Raw genomic sequence first — 27,128 nt, forward strand, 5'->3', positions numbered from 1 at the left:
CCTGTCTGATTTTATAAGTGCCGGTTTTTATGTTTTTAATAAAGATTGCAACAACTGACAACTGCAGGTCTGCACCGAACTGAAAAGGCGTGTTACACTTCAAATAAAAATCAGACAACAACACCACTTTTTTCCATCATTTTTCATTGAAAATCCTACATATTAGGGGCTGTAAAAGTAACTTCCGTAATCATCATTTGAACGGTGTCAAAATCTTTCCAGAATAAGGTGATCCCAGAGTGGTAAATGTGTTTCTTGCTTACATCATTCTTGTGGAAAAGAAACAAAAAGCAAATGTGGAGTTGCATTACCCGGGCAACATGCTCAAACTTGAAACCCAAGTTAATTTACATTTACTATTAATTTACAAGTTACTATTAAATTAACAATTTGATTCTGTTATAATGTATTTTTTAACTTTTAGTTTCAAGTGTCATTGTCATAATGCAAACAACGATCAAATTTAAGAACCCACCGATAGATGACATAAAGAGGGCGCGTGCCCCCCTTGGAAAAAAGAAAACCGCAAACGGGCGGAAAATCCCCAACTTAAAACAAAACACAACAAACATTCACACAGTATTTTACAGAACAGAATAACAGATTAGGATGAGGTTTTACAACAGATTAAATGAATCGAACATTCCTTAAACAATAGCTCGGTAAACAAGCATATTATTACGTCATTGGTGGATGAGTCAAAAAGCCATTATGTGATACCTTCACTGTGTCTGTTGTTTCATCTGATGAAGTACGTATATGTAAATCCCACTTCCGTTAAAACTCTTTTGCCAACCTACCACATACTTCAGTGATAGTTAATATTGTGCTTATTGTATCATTTTGCTACGTTGGGACTGGCAAGAATGAGGGGCACTGTCAAATGATTTTTGTTCTGAAATACCGTTTCTCGAACGGCGACGTGACGATAGTATTGCCCTCTCCTGTATTATTAGGAGTCTGAAATGTATTGACATTTTCGGTTGGTTCTATAGCACTTGATGTTATGATTTACTTTTTTTTATTTCGTGTGTGTTTTTCAATAAAATACAAGCATGTTGAACTGTTAATTGTTTTAAAATGGCAGGACAAAGCAAAAAGACAACCATAATGGGAATTATACATTATATATATTTTTTTTAAATGGCAGGACAAAGCAAAAAGACAATCATAATGGGAATTATACATTATATACACCGACAACAGTTTTCAGCAAATCAAATTACGTTTATACAGACAACTAAATGCTGATAAGTATGATAGTAGTTTTTGTCGCAAATGATTCTTCAAATTTATATAAACGTGTTTTAACAACTGAGAATATTTACCAAGTATCAGGATTCGGCAATGAATGTACATGGAATGTATGTATTTCGCCTAACTGGCAACTTCAGTTGGCAACTACACACATTTTTAAATCAAATAAGACTTTCTGTTACAGTTTTATGAAAAAATGCCATTACGAATTCAAAACTAACGATGATTAGCAATAAAACACAATACCTAACATCGATTCCATTGTGGCCTGCAAAGATGTCCAATCAACGCTAGATGGCGTAGCTTCCCACTTTTAATGTATGCACGCTTTCAGACTAGTCACTGGTGCATGTAAAGATGGGTTGGATTACATCATAGACAGGGACGACTCGTGCTAGGGTGCTGCGGAGCTACAGCATCCCCTAGATATTTTTACTTAATATTCCTACCACAATATTACAGATAACTTTCATTACACTTATTTTTTATTCTTTAGCAATATATAATAAGTATAATTTCCGCCTTGATCGGCATTTCTTCCCTTTTTTTTTAAAAAAAAATATGACATTATTATGTTATCTATGGTGGAACCGCAACTCCAGTTTTGTGACGTTCATGACGTTTTGCAGTTGTGAGCATGCGCACTTGGAAAAGCTACATGCCGGGCGAAATAGGCGACGCGCAGCTCCGCCAATCACGTAGAGTGTGAACCGACCTGTAGTTGTGTGGTCTGTTCCGGGTCTACTGTGCTCCAAAGCCAAACCCGTGTACTATATTCTTAAGTTCGGCAGTAAGTGCAGTTAAATAATTATTTTGCCACCTTTCAATTTATTTGTTTGAAGTTGGTCGTGAATTTTTAAGATGACTGTAAGTGGGCTTCAGTTTTTGCAGTTATCATTGAAATAAAAAGTGTATCTAACGATAAATAACTGAATTAAAAAGTTTTAAGACAAAATGGGATAAAACATCTGCTATTCCAAATAACTTATGTCATGCAGGAATAGGCAACATCAAGAAATACTCAGTTTTAATTCTGAATGCTACCAAAGAAAAAATAGCTCTGTGACTGTGAAGTTAAATGCCTCACTGAAATTGCAGAAGCAACAGGAATTTTGAAATAACTGAGTGATGACAATTTCAAGTTTTGGTTTCTTAACACACCATGTGGACAGTATTTGCAACCAAGTGCAATCATGTGTATTGATATAATGGACATGTACTGTTTCTCTGAACAGTAGCTGCTTAATTGTTTCACAGGAAGTGTTTCTTAAGAATGAACATTCTACAGAGGAGATAGTAGTGACCACCAAGCATATCCTATTGTTGACAAAGAAAAGCTAGTTACTGAAATAAAAATGTTTCTGTAGATCTGATGTCCATGATTACTTTGAAAATAATCTAGACAAGTCAAATAACTAAGATGAAAAATCCTTTTTGCTGTTTCCATGAGTCCTTCAAAGACAAAACAGTCGTTTTCAACACTGAAAAGGATGCAAACTTTTCTAAAGGAACACCATTATTTCCAAAAGACTTGCACTTGCAGTGCTAGCACTAAATAGAAAAAACAGTTTCTTAGTTGTTATTTGGAAATCAAGGAAGAAGCTATCAATTATTTTGCCCAAACTATAACTTTATGATTCATTTTGGTTGTAAAAAGGAAGCACAAGGTTTAATCATAAGCAAACTGAAAGACAATTAATAGAAGTCTGCACACAAAAATTCAAAGAAAAGATGTTTAAATAACCAAATTCTGACACAAATGTAATGTGGTTGTTAAATTTGTCAGTTATGATACCAATAAAAAGCTTTATGGCTAGTTTTTTGTGCGTGGCAAAAATCTGTGAAGTGTCATAGAATTTGTTTAAACAATGACTGTGACTATAAGTTACTCAAATGAAACATGACCATATTAATGACTGAATAGCAAGTGTGTTAGCTAGTGGACATTGTTTTAACCAGTTATTCTTAAATGTTGTCCAACTAAAATACTTTTTGACTCATTTATTACTATTTCGTTCTATATATTGGGTTTTTGTTCTATATATTGTTGTGTTTTACCGTATTTACAACCGCTTCGTTTCAAGTCTGTGTCACGTGTGTTTTTGTGCCACAGTATTACTGCAGATTATTGAGTTCGCCTGCACACAAGACCACGGCGTCATGTTTGTCGACCAATATTTTACCCCGCCGCTGAGAGTCAATAGTTTTCGGTTATTCAGTTTTCCCTGTTGTGTTTATATTTCACTAAATACACCTTACCTGCCGTCAAAGTATGCACAAATTAAATTAATGATAAAAAAAATTACCTGAAAGTAGCCCTTGATGGATGGCTGCCGCACATATGTACGAGTCGATCGAATAAACACCAGTGCCCCATAACAATGATGTCACTGTTGCACAAGTGGACGGGCAGTTGATGCGTAGTGGTAAAGGAAATTCATTACCTTTTGTGTAACATAAAGCATTGCCTGCGTTCAATGAAAAAAATGAATAAAACACAACTGAATTGAGTAAAATTGGATAGCAAGATTTCATTAGTTTTTTTCGTTTTTACTTCGCCACGTATTGCAATTGAAAGTGGAAATTTAACGCACGTCGTAAAGGCACCATATCGTACACGTGCTTCTGTAATGTTGACACATATAACTCCAAACAGGAAATCAGCACATCTGTACAGCATCACTATGAAGCTGCTATAATGCTCTTATGTGTGCTGCCTATTAATCGCCTTGGGTGGTGACAATATGTGAAAGCTATATTGTAAAAACATTGCCATTTGAGCTTATTTTGTATTTTGCAGAGATAAATAAGCTTAGATAAAAGACAAATTTTACCTGTACATGGAAAACACGGCGACAATTGGTGGCTTCCATCAGCAAGTTTATGAACTGGGCACCAAGCCACCCCAGGACTAAAAAAGGAGCCCTGAGAAGAGCAAGATCGCTGTATTTTGTCGTGAATTGCAAATGGCATAATGCAACGTTCGCCCTCGGCGGTGCAAGTGCTCTCTGCAACAGAAAACCAATAACAGGTGAGCTGATTGCCCCAGGCAGCCTAATTGCTTCATACTTGTGCATTCTTGCAAAATGGTCCGCAACGCGGCAATGAGAAGTATACATGAACTTGTAAATGGCAATACGTTAAATGCTAACTTGCTTTTGTAGAAAAAAAATCAAAAAAGAAAAGCAATGTTCCTAAAAGTTCGCATTGCGTCGATGTTTTTAATAAATCCTCCATTAAACGCAATTTTAGCAGAAATGGATTAAAAAATTCTTATCAAACATTTCCAAAATAGTTTCGTTTTAGAAAATTGCATTAAAACGTTGCGTCCAAAGTTCCAAGACTATAACTTACTTGGACATTTGTAACTTATGCATAAAGCACCTCATTAGATTTTACTGCATCAACTTGCGCTTGGTTTCTAGGATAACAAGGTTGGAATTGACAACACTTTGAACACGGCACTTGAGTAGGCTACCCAAAGACAAAACTAAAAACAGCTACGTTCTTGCATAATCACGAGACACATGCAAAGTGAGCCTATGAACCAGAACACAGAATTCATTGCACATAAACAAAACATATAGTCTTACCAAATTGTCCCAATACGGAATGATCAACTATTATCAACGAAACAAAAATGCCGAACAGTGTCAGTTTCCACACCATTTTGAACTTGCTTATTCCACCAGAACCTATAGTTATTTGCAATGTCTGCAAGACGAAAAGTGAAAACAACATTTCTTGTGCCTTTCAGTTTTTTTCGCAGTACTGACCTCAAAAGGCCCGCAGCACTTTCACTACCAATGCGTATTGAAAGTGTTTGGAAAAGCAACTATCGAAACCAGCAGCGTCTCCAAGATGCGTTTACGTGGTTGTGGGCAATGTGGGTTCAATAAAATGCGATGGTATTTTCCATAATGTCAAAGTTTATTTACGTGATAAGTAACAAAGGCATATAGGTTGATTATGTTTTACATACCCGGTCAAATGTTACATATTACATTGCATTGATATTTGTGGTTAAACTGTGAAGTGTATATTTTCAAGGAGTAAGACAACCTTATAGGAACAACCACAAAAAATTACCAAAACAAACAAAAATATTTTAACCAATCAGATTTGATAGTCGTATTGTGGTAAAATACATATTTTATCGTTAAAAGTTTATGAAATAACAGTGCGAAGCAAATCGGTTCTTAATAAATTAGCGATAACCACGCTGATGTCTACAACCTCGCGATGCACCAAAACAGATCCCACAAGGTTTTCGCGATATCGAACAAAGAAATGTAAGTGTCTACACATAAAAAGAGATCTCAGATCCGTATTTAAGGCTTTGTTTTTAGCAACAATAACAACCTGAAAGACAATATCTGCAAACGGCATGTGCATTGAAAATATCAGCCTTAGAGGCAGGACCCCTGTTAAAGAAAAAGCAAACGAAAACCGTTTACAAATCTCCGACTGAACTTTATAGTGCATCTGGTTCATGGACCCTCAGGTCGACCTGTTTGCCGAATGCAAGTAGTGGGTTTAGGCAAATTTAACAATGCATAATTTAGAAATACTAGAATAATTTTCAAATATGCTGGATGCTTTATTACGCTTTTCCCAGTTACACAACCCAAGAGCTGTTTTGTGCACATACATACTTTTTAACGTGAAAAATCCTCTACTGTGTTGACTTTCGTTGCAGTGTTGAATGATGATTTTCGACCAAAGCCGAACCCCGTAGGAGTAACAAACTTAACTTATACTTTTAAGAACTATCTTTTTTTTCTGATTGAAGCCCAATATTAAATTTTAAATAACTTTCGGACGACATACCAATTATTTAATTAGATAATTCCGTAATAGTTACTAACAATACTCGTAATTGAAACTTAAAGCTCGAATCACCCAGTCCGTTGCTTGGTGAGTGAAGACTAAAAATCCTTATAGCAATAGATGTAAGTTCCGACAAATCACTTAGTCGTTCACCCTTTGGTTTTAAAGATATATATATTTCGCTATTACAGCATCGTCAGTATCTACGAACAAGCAGAAAGATTCATAAAAAATTAATGAAAACAGTATGCATAAAAGACCTACTAATAAAAGTGTAAAATGGAATGTTAAAAAACGTTACTCAAGCTGCAGCGGCAACCAACGCACCGAGTGAACCGCTACCGCATCAAACAAGCGAACAGACAAGAAAAAGAAAAAATACATTACAGGTGCGCGGCCGGAGGGAGGAAACAAGGCAACTTGTACATTATCGTCCGATAAAAATCCACAGGCAGAGAAAACACGCTGGTTGACGAGATAAGGCGATATAAACACAAACAAACTGGAGGGGAAGGCGAAGGACGTTATTTTACTCTAGGAAGAACCATTTTTTGGATGTTTATGCTTGCACCACTTTTGTTTAGCCATTTGTCCTCGTAAATGTCCAATAAATGAACCGGTGGTTTTTGTACGAACTGCACAAAAAAACATAGAGCGATGTCTAAATGTTCTTCAAATATGTCGCTGTGTGCGATAGCGTAGTGGTGCGCCAAAGCCGTTTTGTCGTCGTTTGCGTTGTGTTGATGAGTCTTCCATACCGACCTGTGGCTATTCCAACGGATGGAAAATCGGTTTTTCGTCTGGCCGACATACTGCGCATTGCAAATTCGGCATGTTGCCACATAAATGCCGAAATCCCTACATGTTAGATGGGACGCTAATGTGAACACCCCGTTTGGTGTAGTGAGGCTGTCGGATGCGTCCACCATAGACATGTGGTTACCGAAGTGGCCACACAATGCACAATGGCCGCATGGAAAAGAACCCGGCAGTGATGAAATGTTAGTCAAAAAACTGCTTTGCGCGATAGTTCTGTATCTTGTGAGGATCCTAGCCAGAGTCGGTGGCTTTCTGTAGGAAATCATCACATTCGGTTGCAGCAATCGTTCTTTTTCACTAGCCTTCAGTAGATGAGGAAAACTAGTCGCCCAAACGTCCCTTTGAGCCCCAAACATTGTGGACGGGTTTGTCGGAAATCTTTCTGTCCATTTTCCTGCTTTACCAATGATGTCGTGGACCATGTTTTTTGGGAAATTTGACAATATGGCCTTTTGCTGAAGGTGTCGCAGACTCTTTGAGTAATCTTCGTCTCTTTCATTAAGCCGACGCATCCTTTTCGCCTCACCATGCAGAATCGACTTAAAAACTGATATTGGATGGTGAGACCTTCCGTCCAGAAAACGGCGGTTAACAGCAGTTTTCTTTACGTGATTTTTTGTTACAAACTGGAACACGTCATAATTGCAGATGACGTGTTCCACGTCTAGAAAAGAAATGTGCCCCTTCTTCTGATCGGTAGCAATTAGCTGAAATGTCAATGCAAGACCAGATTCAGCAAATGATTTTCTTAAGCCGTCATTTATCTGTTCAGCTTTCTTTTTACCCAGACATATGTACGCCATGTCATCAATAAAACGAGCAAAAATCTCCGTCTTTTCGACGAACCGCTTCGCCTGGACTATAATAAAGTGAACCGCCATATTTGCCAGAGATACACTGTGGTTATCACCCGTGGCAATCCCAGACCGCTGGGCATAAAACCGATCTTCGTGACACACAATCACATTTTCCACAGTTAAAACCGTGAGGTCAACCAGGTTCTTGATTGCAGTGGATGAAAACGTGGAGTGGCTTTGTAAGGCGTCCGTCAAGGCAGTGTATATCAGTGAGCGGCGTAAATTTGTGTACAGTGATGTCACGTCGGCCGTAATGATGCATAGCTCCGTTTCTCTCATTTTCTCTGCAATAAATTCCTTGTGGGCTTGTTTCCAACAATCTAACATCTGCAAGTAATGAGTACTATCCCGGCAGTATTCAGGGACAATACTTTGGCAGTTGGCAACGCTTATCGGCTAAAACAGATATTCCAAGAACGAAGTTACTCGGGAAGTAAAGGTGTGAGACAAAGCTTGCAGCAGTCGGACTGGAATGTCATGAACCCGGATAGTTTCAATGTCTTCCTCAGAAAGTTTATGGGTTTTAAATAAGGGGTATGCATAAGCGGGGGCGTTGTTAGAAAAATGTTTAGCCGTTGGTCCCGTAACGTGATGATACAGGTTTCCCTTACATTTCAATCCAGCAACGTGTAACCAAAGCTGATCGGAAATTTCATTCTTCTGGTGCAAAGAAATTATCTTTTCCTCGCAAATCTTACGTATTTGCGTTACATGTTTATCAAATGCATCTCGGGTAAGGGGAAGCAGATCAAAACCAGTCATCTCTCGTTGCATTACTTTTCGATAGTCATCAAAGTCCAATATCAACATCTTTCCATCTTTGTCCGAGCGGCAAATCACAATTTGATTGTCTTTTGTCAATTTTATAAGTTTATGTAAACTTTGTTTATGGTCTTTATTCATGTTGTTCTTGTGGCAGAAGTTGTATTTTACTTTTTCTCCCAAATTTCTCAATTTAGAAAAAACCAAGTCACCATATGCTTTGGTAGCTTCATCAAGCAGGTCTTTGTTTGGCCTGGAGTATTTCGGGATTTTTAACCTTTCAGGCAAAAAAGGTTCGTCGGTGTTGTCGTCTTTTCGGAAAACATACCGCCACTCCACGCGCCTCACATGTCCGTGAGCATTAAGCCACTCTTGATTTTCAATACCCTCTGACCAACCAGGTTGTCACAAATGTGCTATAGACCGACCTCCGATAGTACATGACCTAATTCACATGCGACGTTATCTTGCAATCACCGGACGTTCATTGTGCGTGCCAAGTTTTTTGTTGCAGGCTGCAGCCTCACACTATCTTTTCCTTTGTTTTCGCCCAATGTATCAGTCTTATTGTGTCGCCCGTCACTCGCCGCAGCCGTTATTGTTGTAAATGTTCAAGTCCAGCAGAGTTAACGTTTTGACCCTAGCCATTGTGACTCGAACGATATAAATAGGCCTGTTTTGTAAAACGAGTCATTATATTACAAACTCGCGCTGGTAGAAGTTTATACGGTAGGGCGTTTAGCGTATGTGTGTTTATACAATTGTAATTTGATATAATGGTTTAACTTACAATCGTTTACTGTGTCTGTAAGTAATCATATTTCTTGTATGTTGAATTCTATTTGAATAAGAATAAGGCAATAAAGGTGTAGGAAAGGTGGTTATTGCTGATCAGAGTACACGAGCGTTAGTTGTTAAAGAACTTCCGATAGTCAGTACCAAATCTTTTGCGTAACCGTGCAAACGGGAACGTGACATCTGGGGGCTCGTCCGGGATACTGACTTAAAAACGCGAAGTTGAACACTAACCCCTGTAAGATCGGCAATGATGTCTATAAACCGTTATGTGGAGGCGGGAAAACAGATGGGACTGGTTGACCAAGACTTGCGTCAATACATCGATGAGCAAATAAATAAGGAAGAAGAACGTGAGGAAAGGAGACTTAACCGTGAAGCCGAGACTGAGCGAAAGAGACTTGAGATCGAGCAGAGAAAACAGGCCGACGCTGAACAGAAAAGACGTGAAGATGAGCAAAGAAAACAAGAGATGGAAGAGCGGCAACAAGTCCGCGAGCACGAACTGGCTATGAAAAAGCTTGAGGTGGAAGATAGACAAAGCCGCGAAGAGACCAGAAGCACTTCGACAACGTGCAGCAGTAACGCTGGTGCCGGCAAGTGTCCAGAGCTTCCCAAATTTGTGGACGATGTGGATGACATGGACGGATATTTGCTGCGGTTTGAGAGATACGCAGAGAATAGCGGTTGGGAGAGAAGCCAATGGGCGCCATGGCTCAGTGCACTGCTGACGGGAAAAGCGATGGGAGTATATTCTCGACTGTCAGCAGAAGAGGCCAGGGACTACGAGGTGCTGAAACGTGCGTTGCGGGAACGGTATGGATTACGCGAGGACGGATACCGCCACAAGTTTAATAATGAAACCCAACAGCAAGGCGAAACGGTTTCCCAGTATTTCGTGCGGTTTGAAAATTACTTGGATAGTTGGGTGGAAATGGCCGGCATCGAAAAGACCTACAAAGGGCTTAAGGAACTCTTCCTTCGCGAAAAGTTCCACAAAGACAGTTACAAGGAACTGTCGCTGTACATGAGGCAGCACTCATCAAACGATTTAAAGGAGTTCGCGGAAATGGCCGATAGGTTTCTTGGGCCGTTAAAAAAGACGATTAGCGGGCACAGCTGCGACACGAAACATCCCCGAGCTGCTGTGTATTATTCCAACTGTGGTAGACCAATGCAACCAGGCGCGAGTCATCGTTTGTTGGGCCCCACTGACCGCCGATGCTTTATCTGCAACGCTCAAGGACATATTGCAAGAGACTGTCGTTTGAGGAGAACCGAAGAGGGGCCACATCACCAAACAGACAGACCAGCGAACGCCTTGGTTGTTCAGGTTCGGAACCAGAACCTTAAGGCGACAATGGGTCGAGTAGGACAGAGATCGGTGGAAACGATTCGCGATACGGGATGTACCTCAGTAGTGATTCGTAGGTCCTTAGTCTCAGATCACCAACTAACGGGAAAAGTGCAATACGTCCAGGGTTTCAAAGGGAAGGCTGAACCTGCACCGGTGGCGCTCATTACAGTCGACACGCCCTATTACTCAGGTACGGTTGAGGCAATTTGCGTGACCGACTTAAACGTCGACCTAATCATTGGCAACGTACCTGGAGCCAGAAATTGGGGCTCACCAGATCCAAACTGGAGTGCCGCACCCGTGGAAACCTGTGCAGTTGTCACACGATCCGCAGCACGTGAGCGGGGCCAAACGAAACCCTTAAGAATATCTGGCTGCAAAGGATTCGACGTTATAAATCGGGAGTCTTTTCTACAAGCCCAAAATGAAGATGCATCATTGGATAAGTTTCGGGACAAGTCAGGGACAAGGTCACAGGGCGACGGTCATGTGAAGTTTGTTCGAAAGGGGAACCTCCTGTACAGAGAGTTCTGGCATCCTAAGTTCAACTATGGAAAGCCAATTCAACAGCTGATGGTTCCTATGGCTTATCGATGCAAGATAATGGAGGTAGCTCATGACTCCATGATGGGTGGCCATATGGGTATAAAGAAAACGCTAGACCGCATCCATAGAAATTTTTACTGGCCTGGTGTAAGAGGAGATGTTCAACGATTTTGCAAATCCTGCGATGTCTGCCAGAAGACGATTTGCAAGGGGAGAGTTGCAAAAGTTCCACTTCAGAGAATGCCAGCAGTCGACGAACCATTTAAAAGAGTTGCAGTAGACTTGGTCGGCCCAATTCACCCCCCAAGTGAAGAGGGGCATCGCTATTTACTGACTTTGGTCGATTACGCCACCCGGTATCCTGAGGCAGTGCCGTTGAAGAACATCACTACAGAGGATGTGGCGGAAGCGTTGGTTGATATTTACAGCAGGGTGGGCATTCCATACGAGGTGCTATCGGACCAAGGAACCCAGTTCATCTCCAGCTGCATGAGGGAGGTCGAACGGCTTTTAAAGGTGCGCCATCTAAAGACTGCTCCGTATTCTCCACAATGTAATGGGTTAGTTGAAAAATTTAATGGTACTTTAAAGACAATGCTGAAGCGACTGTGCAACGAGCAGCCGAAGCAATGGCATCGGTATGTAAATCCCTTACTGTTTGCTTATCGTGAAGTACCCCAGGAATCCACTGGGTTTGCGCCGTTTGAGCTTCTGTATGGTCGAACGGTCAGAGGACCGCTTCACATCCTCAAGGACATGTTTACCAACGAGACAACAGATCCAGAAACCATGTGCAGCTACCAATATGTGTTTGAGCTTCGAGAGAGACTGGAAAATACCATGCAAATCGCCAAAGAAGCAAGTGTGAGGGCACAAACCAGGTACAAGAAGAATTTTGACCGCAAGGCAAGAAGGCGGACGCTTAAGGAAGGTGATCAGGTTTTAGTTCTGCTCCCTACCGATAGCAACAAGTTGCTCATGCAATGGAAGGGACCGTTTCAAGTCGAAGGGAAAGTTGGAATCAATGACTACCGCGTAAACGTCAAAGGTAGTACTAAAAGCTTTACCACATTAACTTATTAAAGGAATACGTCCAACGAGGATCAACAGAAGAAAATGGATCGACGACAAGCGACGCGCTGGTAATGAGTGCTTTGTGCCATAATGAAATTCCCGACTCGGTGGACGACGACGAATTGCTGGAGTTAAACTTGGGAACCCACCATGAGTTTATATCGCCTTATCTCGTCAACCAGCGTGTTTTCTCTGCCTGTGGATTTTTATCGGACGATAATGTACAAGTTGCCTTGTTTCCTCCCTCCGGCCGCGCACCTGTAATGTATTTTTTCTTTTTCTTGTCTGTTCGCTTGTTTGATGCGGTAGCGGTTCACTCGGTGCGTTGGTTGCCGCTGCAGCTTGAGTAACGTTTTTTAACATTCCATTTTACACTTTTATTAGTAGGTCTTTTATGCATACTGTTTTCATTAATTTTTTATGAATCTTTCTGCTTGTTCGTAGATACTGACGATGCTGTAATAGCGAAATATATATATCTTTAAAACCAAAGGGTGAACGACTAAGTGATTTGTCAGAACTTACATGTAATAGTTACTAATTTACAATATGTTACAACATCTCGCACTTGTTGCATTCCACACCTTGAGTTGCACCCGACCTGAGTCTCCACAGGTAAGTTCCAAAAATTCGAGTTGAATCTTGCATTTATTTGCCGCGCAATATACAAGGTGAACGCTATACATGCAACGGTAGTGAAGCCACCTTTTGGATAATAAGCGCATGGGTTCGACGTTAGTTAATTCAGATCAACAGGATGGAACCGCAATTTGTTTGTCACCGCCGCTGGTGAAGTGTTGGTGTGTTGTGCTTGTTGTGTGCGACCATTATTTATGCGACGAGAAATGACCCGCACTGCTACTTGCAACTGGGCTATTAGTTTTTTCGTCAACAGTCTAACATATTTTCTATCTTTGTGTGCTTGAAAACATCCCGAAATGTAGCGACTAAATCCCTAATAAAGTGACACAGAATACCAAACAACTGCAACGATATTTATGAGCAAATGGTGAATAGTTATGTACTGGTGAATAGCGGGTGGCTGAACTTTAGTTACCAATAGTATATACCAGGTGTGGCCAACACGTTGATCGTCTGCATTTGACTGGACGATCGCACTAATTTCTCTACTACTAATCAGACATTTAGTGTTTGGTACAGGATCTATCCCGCAAGTAGTAGGCATCTTTTTGTCGACGATCACTGATTATACATAAAATTATATGCAAGAATAATTGACGAAGCAACAGTGCTTCCTAATCAAAATCAGTCAACAAAGTTGTTTAACGATATATATTTCACCCCAAAAGGGCATCTTCAGTCGTTCTGTGAAACAACGGGTGTAAAAGTAAAACAAACCAAGCAATGAACTAAATCCATATTAAACACAGCAAAGAGATACGGCAAGCTGCTACAAGCCCTTGCTAACTATGCAAGATCTGCGACAGAACTGCGTCTAAGCTACACAAAAGGTACACACTGCAACACGCTTGCTTGTAGCAGGTTGCCGTATCTCTTTGCTGTGTTTAATATGGATTTAGTTCATTGCTTGGTTTGTTTTACTTTTACACCCGTTGTTTCACAGAACGACTGAAGATGCCCTTTTGGGGTGAAATATATATCGTTAAACAACTTTGTTGACTGATTTTGATTAGGAAGCACTGTTGCTTCGTCAATTATTCTTACTACTAATCAGCAGCTTATTAATTGAAAGACAAATTAAATAATATAAAACAGCACTTCTGACATTTTGACACAACGCCTAAACGTGCAATAAAACAATAATAATGTAAATGATGTTACTTTCCTTCTTGCGTAACAATTGTGACTTTGGCAACAAATTATGTCCTAACAACTAGTCAACTACAATGTTTGTCGTCACAACTTTAATGTTTGCGTTAACGAAGTAGTTGCAATTGATTAGGGAGATTTAGACCTTTGAAAAATATGTACATACGCGACGTTATATTGTTGCAAGAACTAGGTGATGCTTATGTTGTAATTGTCAATCAAATCCCATGCAGAAATTTGCGTTATTGCTTTTTTAAGTGGCAGCCTAAATTATTACTGATCAGTCGATCGTGTACAATTAGTAAAATTTTCGTCGATCATAACGACTAACAAGTTGGCCACCCCTGGTATATACAAATAAAAATACGATCGGTGAAAGGATAGGTTTAATAAATGTCAGCATTGTCGTATATCCACTGACGAAGAGCAGTTCCCACTCGTGTGTAAACTCCTGGTTTTGTTGGATCGCCACAACCATCACCCCAGGAAACAATACCGGCAAGCCACCACTTCTGAGAACGCGCACTGAAGAAAAAATTGACAAGAGTCAAAAAAATAGTAAAGTGTGCATAATCTGTATAAATTTCCGAAGCTAACAAAGGCGGAGGTTTACAAACTCCCAAATGGGCTGTTATAACATTTGCATTAAAACTCTGCAATACTATGTAGAATCGTAAAATGCAACAACGCTCATAGTTGTACACATAGGTGTCGAGAAACAACGGTACCTCCATAAGGCAAAAGGTCCTCCTGAATCACCCTGGCACGAATCTTGCTTCAGCAAACCGCCGGCGCAGAACATCAGTTTTGTCATTCCGGGATTGGCAGCGGAGCAGAATGACTGCTTGCGGATTGGAAGTTTTACCTATACATGAAATAGGATTGAAAATTATAGCAGACATGATGAAGTGACCACCAGTTGAGAACCACTGTGCTAGGATATCTCTGGTGCGTGTTAAAAAGTAAAGGAAACATGCTGTCGATTTTTTGCAATCTAGTCATGAATTCCACATGGTTGCTATATTGGAGCTGTGATATTTGTGACTTTTGTAGTTTTTTTTAGGACAATCAAGTTAAATATGTTTCAGATCATACAGGAAACATTATTGAAGTGTACTTGATAGGAAAATCATTTTCATGTGACGTTTCAACATCTGATATTACCTCCCGTAAAACTCTGCGTTCTCGAAAGTTCTGTGTGACTCCCCAGCCAAACACCATTCCGTATTTGAAGCTTGTTCCAGTGAGAGGACGAGGTTTCAAATCGTCGTCTATATTTCCGGAGCGAGGAACGCAAATAGGCTGTAAAATCGGGAAAGACAAAATTTTGTGATGATTGAAAACAGTAGGTATAAAAAAACAAGTCGAACAAAGTGTTTAGTTGTATAGAGATAATGCTGAAAAGTTTAACATTATTGTATTTTCTTAACGTCCAACAAATAAACTGGCAAAAACAAATAACTTCAACATTTAAATTATTTTGAAGATCAAGACAAAATAATACCTTGACTCCTTTTGTAAAATTTAGAGGACGATCCAGGGTAAGAATGGCAATATCACCATGAAAAGTTTCTGATACAAAACTTTCATAGATGGTGATCAGTTGTACACCAGCTGACTGCTGGTATGGCTCAATCAAGTCAATGTTGGAATCTAATTTGCCAGCATAAACTTTAATTTCGGTTTCCAGCAATCCTGTAAAAAATGTGTTTACACATTCTGAAAATGCAGGAAATTGGACAACGCAAAAGCTATTAACATCTAAAATTTTGCAATACAGGCATGTTTAACTTATCTGGTAAAATCGATTTATTTCATTTAATGCCGACGTACTTTCGACACAATGAGCAGCTGTCACCACGCGCTGAGGTTCCACGATGCTCCCACCACAAAACAGACCTCGACGTGTTTCACCTTCATGGGTTGTCTGGACAGAAACATAACACATATACCTTTCAATATACTTATCTCGCCACAACAATTGACCCCAGTGAACCCTCGATCCTCACTAGATTCTGTTTTTTTAAAACTGTTTGACATGATGTTTTGTTGCTGTCATGACAAACAAAACATTATTATCTTACAGTGTCATTGTTTTTCGACTTAAGGTTGGGCTTAGTGTACATAAGATTGCAACAGTACAGTAATGGATATATGCATTCCGGTAGCCAACCTTGTATAAAAACACCATGAAGGGAGCGCCAAGCGGCGCCACAACTCGTCCTCCAACAATTTTCGGAGCCTTCACTCTATCGATGTGATCAATTGACTGGGCAAGACCACAAACTAGAATAACAAAAAACGAAAGGTTTCAAGCAAAACCAAAGAAGTTCTAACTATCACTTTTTCTTTGCAACTAAAATAGTAGGGTTTGTTATAGATTTACCATCGCTGACTCGAGATTGCACAGCTACGAAGCGCCTTGCCGTTCTTTCAACACTCTGGTACGAAAATTGACATTTATATTCCCCCGCCTGCTCGTAAGTGGCTTGGAAAATTGTAAGAGCGCGTCCGCCATCAGTAATTCGTACACGATGTTGCCTCTGTGAAAACGTAAATTATGCAAAATATTGACATTCAGTGCAAATATCAACCGAAAAAATGTTAAAACTGAAAGAAAAACAAAAGCACAGGTTTAGTTATTTTCGAAATAAAACCCTTGTTCTGAAAAACACCTTCAAAGTTTATCGTTCGAGTAATAAAATTAACTTACGGTAGACTTTCACGTTATTTGCACTTATAAAAATGCAAAGCGTCCTCTTATAGACCATGAATAAGCCCAAAGTAGTCCATTCTTTTTAGTTTAACTGAGAGTATTTGAACTGAACAGTATCTAACCCTTCAACAGGCAACATGGTCATCGACGATCACCGTTTATTTTAGTTTAACAATTATTTGCTTCTGAGCTATTGCGATCAGTGGCAACAATTTGTAACTTTGAAAAAATATAAGCACAAACGACGGAATCAATAGAAAAACGACTTTTCATGGTAATGTGAGATGATTAAAATGAAATGCCGTTTCACTGAAATTTGCTGGACCAGATTGTAAACATTCTTACTGTTTCAAGAATCTCTCGGTTTCGGTGCCAAATGATAACTGAGTTTATCACCAGTGGGACTGTGCAGACCAAAGTAAATGAAGAACCGCTCTGGATAGTTTCGTTTCCTCTGATACGAATTGTCCCATACACTTCTGCACACGTTGGACCTCTACAAACAGGTTATAGTCTTGGTAACACGAAGTACATTACCGACTAACTTGTGAATTTGAATTACCTAAATCCCTGGCGACAAACACAGGTAAATCCGGCATCATCCGAAGCATCAAGCACACATCTTCCCAAATTATTACATGGGTTGTTCGTGCAAATATCAGCTATAAGAATATCAAAAGTTTTTAAGTTAAAAAAGTGTTTTAAGTTACCTCTAATAGATTTAATAAAATAACGATATCACTAAAACACATGACATCAAGTAACCTGTAGCTGTACAACGTAATCCCTCTGAATCAAGTTCAAAACCATTGCGACACTGGCACCTGAAGCTTCCATCCGAGTTGACACAGATCTGTTTGTTTAGAAGACAAGTTATTTGTTTTGTCCAAATAGATACCAACTATGATATTTTACTCACATGCTGACAGCCTCCGTTGTTCTGCAGACATTCATCCTGATCGATACATTGAGACCGAGTAGGATTAGGTTGATATCCCTCAGCGCAATTGGTCACTGATACATAACAAAACAAAAAACGTGAAATACATTTGAACACCACGTGAGATATACCACGTCGATGCATTACTGAAACTGTTTTGATGCACCACGTAAGTGTATTGTTTGGCACAATGAAGTGAACAACATACACGGTGAATTTTTTGTAATGCCAATTAATTTGTAATGTCAATCAATTTTTTGTAATGTCAATATACCTCTTCCATCTGCCCCTCGGTAGGTTTCTTCTCTGCATTCTTGTAAGGATGCCAGACGAGATCTGAACAAGTCCGGACATACGCATTTCGCTTTAATTCCACCGGACGAAGTTGGAACTGCCACGCATGTGTGGCTACAACCACGTGTTGAACAAAGATTGGGGGCTGACAATAAGCATTGGAATCAGTTAAGTTTGTGCGCTAAAATCGTTTCAAAACATGGGGATTAGACTGCCTTAGTCGTCTTTATACTCACATGAAGGATTAGAGTACTCTTCGTCCACTACCAGAAAACCCATTGGTTTTGTCATGCCCTTCAGTACATACTGAGCAGACAGACCAGTCATTTTATTGAGACTGATTATAGCTCTGTGAGCCCAATCACTGTAGTAAGCTGCGAACGTAAAATATGATAAATTTACTGTTGATTTAAATACATAATTGTAAAATAAGGGATGTATGTGATTGACATTAGCAAAGTGCCAAGAGAGATCTGTCATAATTTAACTTATGAATAAATCTTATAGTGGGTTAACGCTTTACATTTACCAAAATTGTTCCACATGTTAAAAATAACCAAAAAAGGAATGTTGCTTTTAATACCTTTATCGTGATAAACTGCAACTGAATATGGATGTTTAAGTACATTTTGATTTTGCAACACTGTACCAGTCTGAGATCCGTCGAAGTTAGTCCATTTAAGTGCATGGAGAAAGGCATCCACCCAGTAAACGCGTCCAAGGGCAAAATCTAACAAGAAAGATGTTTGCTCAAAAAAAGATTTTGCATCTTTACGGCGAAAATAAAAAAAACTGTTGTTTGATTTTTTTTCCAATTTTTTATTTATACATTAAGATAAGTTTTTTACAGAAAAAAATCATCAGACAAAAATGTCGTATTTCCTAACCTATAGTCATTCCGTTGGGCCAACGTATATTGACATCAACAATAGTAATGCAACTGCTTCCGTCCATAGAGCAGCGTTCGATTTTGGGCTGTGTTCCCCAGTCAGATATGAACAACCACCTGCAATCGTAAAATAAGACTTTCCACATTAAAGTTTTATGAAAAGAATGTTTGCATTTCACCACATTACCCTTTTGCCGGATGTGTAACGATAGCCCGTGGGAGGTAGGTTTCGTTTCTGACAAAAACAGTCGCTACTTGCGTTTCGTCCAGCACTTGGGAGAGTTTGGTAACGAATATTGAGTGAAGGGCAAAATCGGACCAATAGAGATTTCCGTTAATCCAATCCACAGCTACTCCGTCGGGATGGCGAAGATATGAGGAATGGTTAGATCCAAACAAGACGGTTTCCACCGAAGTTAGTTGATTGTCATCACCCAATAATCCCCTTAAAACAGAGTCTTAAAAGTTTAAATTAAATGCGTAGGTTGTTCTTTATGTACTTTGCATTTGTTGGCGCTGCATCAATGCCCCATGTTTCATCTTACATACATTCTGAACTGCCTTAAAACACCGAAGTGTAAAAAACTTTGAAATTCTGTGCGGTTTTATACTAGGGAAGTAATAAAAATAGATAAATCAATCAACAATATAACCGATATGTGTACTATCTAGGTATCAGGGCAAAACAACAAAAACCTGTATATTCGATGAAGGGCGACATCCGACCAATAAACATGGCCACCACTTGGGTCGTACGCTACAGCCACGGTGTTCCTGTAACCCTGTGACAAAACGCTTGCTGATCCTCGCCTAAAACAAAGTAGCGTGTAAATAATGTGCCACGCAGTGCATAGTCAAAAGGCCCTTGTAAATATTAAGAAGAAAAAAAATTGGAATTAAAAACAAATGGAATTAAAACCGGTTTGGACCGGATATATTGCCTGAACCGGAAGGAAACCTGAACCTGAAAATGATTTGTTTTGAAATGGATTGATTGCTGCAAAATGTCTCAAAATTCCTTTCGCAAAACTTTTGCATACATCCAGGGGATGTAAATCAGAGAATTGGACAATGAACTGTTGGTGTTCATACCTTACACATGGACTTGGACTGGGTGTTACGCTGTTTACAGAATAAAGTCCGTTTTTTTTTAGTTTAGTTCTTTGTTTTGACAAATCTTTCGAATGTTTAAATTTTCTAAAATGCATATGTCTTATAATTAAATGTGTTTCTTTGTATGGTTATAATTATCCAATGCCTTGATAAGTCCTTCATAATTCTATAAGTTTTTAAAATTAAGCAGCAAAATGATCTTTGAGTTGTTTATGTAGATTGTTAAAGATAATTGCTAGTGATGCACCGAATTCGCTTTAAAAAGGGGTTTAAACCGAAACCGAGTATTCGGTCAAAAATTTCTATTTAATGGGTGTTTAATTAATCTTGTGTTATTGATGCAGGTAATTTATTTTATGACACTTTTAAACAACTTTTACAAAATGGAAGCTGAACAAAACACTAAATATTTCGCAGACAACCTGACTCATAGTTTCTAGATGTAACAATAAGCTATATTTTCCGATGTTTTAAATTGGCAACATGAAAAGTTTGGGCAATGATTGCACTTCAAAATTCGGTTTCGGCTGAAAGTTTTTCGTATCGACGTAACTACAAAAGTTTCGACCAACCGAAACTTCGGGGCATTACTGACAATTTCCCCATGATAACTTTCAGGGACCGCCATGTTGTGGAAAAAGCAAGAAATTCTGAAGTTTTTCACCTGCGACTCCAGTCATACTTAAAGTGACGTACGACCATCAGATCAGCCGCGACGAAATTGACGATGGTACCAGGTGGAGCCGAAGGAGCCACTTTAATACAGGTGCTTCGATCGCTGTTGGTTGGTTGATAACCATCTCCACATTCACACTGGTAGCCGCCAGGACGTGCCAAACAAAGTTGACTACATGAACGACCAGTGCAGCGGTTAGGTGCTAAATTGAAAACCACAAAATCAAATCTTAAAAAATGACTATTTCAATGAAAAACACAAGATGTTCATTTTTCTATGTTGTGATGTCATAAGAAAGGTCATTTAGATGTGTAGTATGTCAACAAATATTATTTACGATGGTTTCTAACAAACCTATGCTCATAGCAACCAACAAATATTTTCATAAATAGTTTGACAGAGTGGTTCCCAACTATTCCTCCATTAACAGTTTTTAAAAAATTCATTCCCGCGCAATACACCACATAAACCAAAGATCATTTAAAATTGGGTCTTTTATCAACTTCACAGGTTATATTCCTAAAGCTGAAGTGTTTATTTCAAACCACATGTAAAAATTAAAGTGAATTCCTCCCCTGGAGCAAAATTCCGGTCTATGGAACCACTGGTTTAACAGTAAGAAACGGTAACACAACAGTAAGAAACAGTTTCTTACATATTGGTTGTTGTTGGGCGTTGATAGCCTTAATCCCGTTGGGTTGTTTTAATTGTCCAGCTATGATGTGCATATTTCTGCCTGTTGTTTTATCCACGCTGAGCACTCCCATCGCATCATAACCGGTCCAAAAAACTAGCAAGGAGAAAAACAAAGTTCGCATTTATGAATTAACAAGCAATACAGCTAGACAGTTTTGCTTAATTTTCCTACAATTTTGTTTTTGAATATTCGTTAATACCCTTTGTGTCATCTATTGGAATTTCTCAAACTTTTGTGATTTGAATTCTTACATTAGTAGCACCACGCACAAAAGGATGCACCAATGGGCAGCTGGCAAGTTTAGTATTACTTTTTTCAAAGCATGCACAACTTAACCATTTCCGTATTAAACAAAGTCATTTTCAAACTTACCCCCAATATCCAAACTTACCCCTATTTCCAGAAACTGTGATTCCAATTGGAAACTGGGTAAGATCATTTCCTACAACCAGGTTTACACGACCAGATCCGTCGAATCCGCAATAGCTGATTTCTTTCAGTATTGCATCAGCCCAGTATAATCGAGAAGCTCCGTAATCTGCACAGTCAAGTACACTGTTATTGTGTGTTTTGAACAGCTTTTTTCTATATACAGCCCCTGCAAAGTATTTGTCTCTTTATAAAATGCACCATATATTTTTAAACAAAAGTAAAAAGGCTGTTACATCTTATTTGCCAGTAATTGCCGATTTCTATTGATTCCCGCTTTTCCTCACTACAACTTGTGTTATAATCTATTGCGTTGTGTGACGTAATAATCGACTGCCAGTTTTGTGTTATAACGCAACGTGGTTTACTTCTTTTTGTTGCTGACTTACGTGGAGCACGGTGTTGCATCGGTTGTATTAGAAAAGCCGTTTATTGTCGTGTTGACGATTATTGGTGAGTCACTTTGTATATATATATATATGTGTGTGCGTGTGTTTAATGCAGGGTGGCGAACCGGAACTGAACCCGAACCCGCGAACCGGTTTGAGAGGTTAATTTAATTAAACCCGAACCGAACCCGAACCGAACCCGAACCGCTAATTACGATTTTCTAAAAACCCGAACCGGAGTTCAAAACCCGAACCGAAACCCCACATTTTGTTTGGTTTAAAACCACAAACCGGTTCGGACCGGATAATTTGCCCAAACCGGAACAAAACCCGAACCCGAAAATATACATTTTTAAAAACCTGAACCGAACCCGAACCCTTAAAAACAAAACCAAGTAAACCCGAACCGAACCTGAACCCATATGACAAGCGGTTCGACTCCCAGCGTTCTTGTACGATACTCACGTGAAGCGTGATTTTTCTACACTGTTCCTCTACATCAGGGGTCGGCAACCTTTTTTGCACCGCGGACCGTTTTTGAAAGTGAAATTTTATCGCGGACCGGTCTTAAAAAAACTACAAATATTTAGCAATAAAAACACCTAAATTAGTTTATTATCCCTGGGATACATGGGCAAAATGTTTTATACCAATTAACCTGAAAAATTATACGGCCCGGTAACGAACTCCTCGCGGACCGGTACCGGGCCGCGGACCGGCGGTCGCCGACCACTGCTCTACATAGCTTGGTAAGCATTGTGTATGACGTCATAATGGCATATTGTGGTCTCATGTTTTATTGTGTATTTAGGTGTGTGACAGTGATACAAAAAACACAAACCTATAGTTAATCCAGTTGCCACTTTGATTCTCGTGTTAACTATTGATGTGCATTGAGTTCCATCCATAGAACATTTTTCGATTTTAGGCGCCTCTCCACCATCACTGATGAACATGTGCCTGACAAAACAAGTAAAACATTTATTTTTTCCACTGCTACAAGTATCCCTGATTTTGCCCTATATGCCAATACTTGTAGGCTACATATGCCGGAAATGCACGCAAAAATTTCGAACTTTACTGTTTACAAATCACTGCTTAACAGGGGCGGCTCGTGCGAGGGGGCTGCGGAGCTGCAGCACCCCCAGTATTTTTACTTGACATTCCTATTCCAAGTTGTTATACAAAACAATCTTTACATATAGTTTTTTTATGTTTGATCAGTGTATACTAAGAATAACTTTTATGGCATTAATCGGCCTTTTATTAAAATAAAATTAATAAAAATTTTGTAGTAATTCTTTTCTTATTATTGAAATCTCCTTTCAAGTAAAACGACTGCGACGATTCAGGGTCATTACAATCAGATCAAGAAAATTCAGTGTGAAAACCACTAAATCTGTCGCTATATTTTATTTGTTTTATCAAAAGAAATGCATTTCGCTATAAAAAGCATCATCAGTGTCTAAAAACAAAATAAAAAGCGGGATAAAAGCAAAAAATACAAACAACACGCAACCCCAGAATAACCGCAAAAAGTCTTTCCTCTGTCTTACAGGACTGCAAATGCAGACCGGCAGGTATGGCGCTGATAAAAACCACGAAAAAAAAGGCGAGGAAAAGATAAGGGCGCAAAACGAAAAAAACAAACACGATTGTAGCAACAAAGCGATTGCAGTCACCGAACTGCCGGAAGGACCATCGCTTGAACATTTATTGTGGCGCCCGTTACAATTAGCCATTTGTTTTCACAAACGTCCAATTTTTCAGTCCGAGGTTCCTCTACAAAAACCACATTATAACATTGTGCAATGTCTAACTTTTTTTGGAAAAGTCGGAAATGTTTATTATGGTAGTGCTGAAGAAGGGCCGCGCGGTCACCCCCTACACTTATGTCGGACGTCCGCCAAACAGCTCGATGTGAATTCCATCGGGTCGAAAACTTATTTTTTGTTTGGCCAACATATTGTTCTTCACACACCAAACACGTGACAACATATATTCCGTAGTTGCGACACGAAAGTTGCTGACGTAAGTGAAACAGTCTTTGCTGTGACCGCAAGTCAGTCACCGGAAAAACCATTGATTTGGATTTGCCGTGGTGACCGCACAGCGCGCATTTGCCACAAGGATAAGATCCTGTTTTCTGAACTGCTGTTTCGTGCGCTAATATTTTGTAACGCATCAAGGCAGCGCCGATGGTGAAGGGTCGCTTGTATACTACACATGCTGATGGTTTCAACTGTATTGCCTAAAAAATGTAATAACTCAGTACCAACAAGCATTTTTTCAGCAATCAGAAGGAATTGTCACAGGAGACAACCACTCGGTTTCAGTGGCAAATATTACAGCCCATTACATCATCAAACAAGAAGTGCGTGCTGTGGGTAAAACAGAACTATTTCGTCGATATATTGACGACATAGTTTGGCTGTCGTATGGAAAGACCCGCACGTTGGCTGTGGAACGCGCCATACGAGATAGGTTTGCACGAAATCACCTCGAAATAACCTTTCGCTGCATCTCCACCAACGAAGATGGCGCTCGGCTGGAGTTTCTTGATGTACTGCACATCATAGACAAGACTTCGCGGGGTGGTTTTTACACCACCCACTATGTAAAACCGACGGCAAAAGGGAGATTATTCCTCAACGGCACGTCCCACCATCCACCTTGGATTTTTAGAGGCATCGTGTTTGGGGAGTGCATTCGTCTCCGTCGACTTAATGAAATGCATGACCGATATAGGTCCAGCCTCTGCGACCTTGAGGCAAAATGTCGGCGCTCCTGTTTTCCTTTTAAAGTGTATTCCGCCATACTTACTGCAGCAGCCGAATGGAAGGAACGTTTTGCCCCCCCCCCCCAACTTCCAGACACCGGAACGAAAAAAGAATTGTTTGGGCTACTTCCTTCACCAACATTCTACGACTGACCGACCGGGAAATTCAGTTGAAGCCATCAGCATGTGTAGTATACAAGCGACCCTTCACCATCGGCGCTGCCTTGATGCGTTACAAAATATTAGCGCACGAAACAGCAGTTCAGAAAACAGGATCTTATCCTTGTGGCAAATGCGCGCTGTGCGGTCACCACGGCAAATCCAAATCAATGGTTTTTCCGGTGACTGACTTGCGGTCACAGCAAAGACTGTTTCACTTACGTCAGCGACTTTCGTGTCGCAACTACGGAATATATGTTGTCACGTGTTTGGTGTGTGAAGAACAATATGTTGGCCAACCAAAAAATAAGTTTTCGACCCGATGGAATTCACATCGAGCTGTTTGGCGGACGTCCGACATAAGTGTAGGGGGTGACCGCGCGGCCCTTCTTCAGCACTACCATAATAAACATTTCCGACTTTTCCAAAAAAAGTTAGACATTGCACAATGTTATAATGTGGTTTTTGTAGAGGAACCTCGGACTGAAAAATTGGACGTTTGTGAAAACAAATGGCTAATTGTAACGGGCGCCACAATAAATGTTCAAGCGATGGTCCTTCCGGCAGTTCGGTGACTGCAATCGCTTTGTTGTTACAATCGTGTTTGTTTTTTTCGTTTTGCGCCCTTATCTTTTCCTCGCCCTTTTTTTCGTGGTTTTTATCAGCGCCATACCTGCCGGTCTGCATTTGCAGTCCTGTAAAACAGAGGAAAGACTTTTTGCGGTTATTCTGGGGTTGCGTGTTGTTTGTATTTTTTGCTTTTATCCCGCTTTTTATTTTGTTTTTAGACACTGATGATGTTTTTTATAGCGAAATGCATTTGTTTTGATAAAACAAATAAAATATAGCGACAGATTTAGTGGTTTTCACACTGAATTTTCTTAAAAATTTTGTATTATTTAAAAGAAATTTTTAAAAAAATAATAATAATAATAATAAGTTATCTATGGCGGAGCTGCAGCTCCAGTTTCGTGACGTTTCATGACGTTTTCAGTTGTGCGCATGCGCACTTGGAAAAGCTACATGCCGGGCGAAATAGGCGAGAGGGGGCTGTGGCTCGCGCAGCCCCTCCCGTGACGTAGCGCTGGTTGTGTTGTCTGCTTCGCGTCAGTGAGCTCCAAAGCCAAACCCGTGTACTGTGTTTTTAAGTTCGACAGTGAGTGCAGTTAAATAATTATTTTGCTATCATTAAATTTATTGTTTGACTGTTAGTCGTGACTTTATAAGATGACTGCAAGTGGGTTTTAGTTTTTACAGATATCATTGAATTAAATAAGTGTATCTAACACCTTGAAAAAGAAAAAAGGGTCATCTAACACCTTTAAAAGTCACAATTAACCTTTATAATAAATAACTGAATTAAAAAGATTTATGAAAGTATGGGGCAAAACATCTTCTACTACTCCAATGTCATGCAGGAATAAGCAACAACAAGAAATACTCAGTTTTAGTTCCTAATGCTACCAAAGAAAAATTAAATTTGTGACTTAGAAGTTAAATGCCTCACTGAAATTCAGGCAATATCAAATGCAGAACAAACAACTGCTAGCAACAGGAATTTTGAAAAGAAGACAAAAAAAGAGTGAAGACAATTTAAAGTGTGGCTTTCTTAACACACCATGTTGACAGTATTTGCAACCAATTGCAGTCATGTGTATTGATATAATGGACATGTACTGTTTGTCTGAACAGTAGCTGCTAAATTGCTTCACAGGAAGTGTTTCTTAAGAATGAACATTCTACAGACAAGATAGTAGTGACACCAAGCACATCCTATTGTTGACAAAGAAAAGCTAGTTACTCAAATGAAAATGTTTATGTAGATCTGATGTTCATGATTACTTTGAAAATAATTAATCAAGAGATGATGTTTTGACAAGTTAAATTACTAGGATGAAAAATCCTTTTTGCTGTTTCCATGATTCTTTCAAAGGCAAAACAGTTCTTTTTAACACTGAA

At 39.5% G+C, this 27,128-nt stretch overlaps 3 protein-coding genes across 3 annotated transcripts; 1 reads left to right on the forward strand and 2 right to left on the reverse strand.

The window, feature by feature from the left end:
- Positions 1 to 996: 996 nt before the first annotated feature.
- On the reverse strand, positions 997 to 6,170 carry LOC145225406 (uncharacterized). The gene is made up of 3 exons (XM_080092094.1): positions 4,851 to 6,170; positions 4,092 to 4,265; positions 997 to 3,725 (listed from the first exon to the last, which is right to left on the reverse strand). The coding sequence occupies exons 1-3, from the start codon at positions 4,996 to 4,998 to the stop codon at positions 3,544 to 3,546; spliced, it is 504 nt and encodes a 167-aa protein (XP_079948220.1). The 5' UTR covers positions 4,999 to 6,170; the 3' UTR covers positions 997 to 3,543.
- A 123-nt stretch (positions 6,171 to 6,293) lies between these two features.
- Positions 6,294 to 23,944, reverse strand: LOC145225403 (low-density lipoprotein receptor-related protein-like). Its single transcript, XM_080092091.1, has 22 exons — positions 23,751 to 23,944; positions 23,073 to 23,191; positions 21,805 to 21,951; positions 21,372 to 21,506; positions 20,705 to 20,918; positions 19,624 to 19,737; positions 19,115 to 19,372; positions 18,926 to 19,044; positions 18,622 to 18,768; positions 18,275 to 18,412; positions 18,019 to 18,183; positions 17,724 to 17,818; positions 17,570 to 17,657; positions 17,367 to 17,466; positions 17,150 to 17,300; positions 16,475 to 16,631; positions 16,262 to 16,374; positions 15,922 to 16,015; positions 15,593 to 15,783; positions 15,253 to 15,390; positions 14,817 to 14,953; positions 6,294 to 14,613 (listed from the first exon to the last, which is right to left on the reverse strand). Exons 1-22 carry the CDS (start codon positions 23,942 to 23,944, stop codon positions 14,475 to 14,477), a joined length of 3,153 nt encoding a protein of 1,050 aa, XP_079948217.1. The 3' UTR covers positions 6,294 to 14,474.
- Positions 9,571 to 12,738, forward strand: LOC145225404 (uncharacterized). Its single transcript, XM_080092092.1, has one exon. The coding sequence runs from the start codon at positions 9,571 to 9,573 to the stop codon at positions 12,304 to 12,306; it is 2,736 nt and encodes a 911-aa protein (XP_079948218.1). The 3' UTR covers positions 12,307 to 12,738.
- Positions 23,945 to 27,128: the final 3,184 nt, after the last annotated feature.

Source organism: Phallusia mammillata, chromosome 4, assembly GCF_965637545.1.
Source record: "Phallusia mammillata chromosome 4, kaPhaMamm4.hap1.1, whole genome shotgun sequence".
Taxonomy (NCBI): domain Eukaryota; kingdom Metazoa; phylum Chordata; class Ascidiacea; order Phlebobranchia; family Ascidiidae; genus Phallusia; species Phallusia mammillata.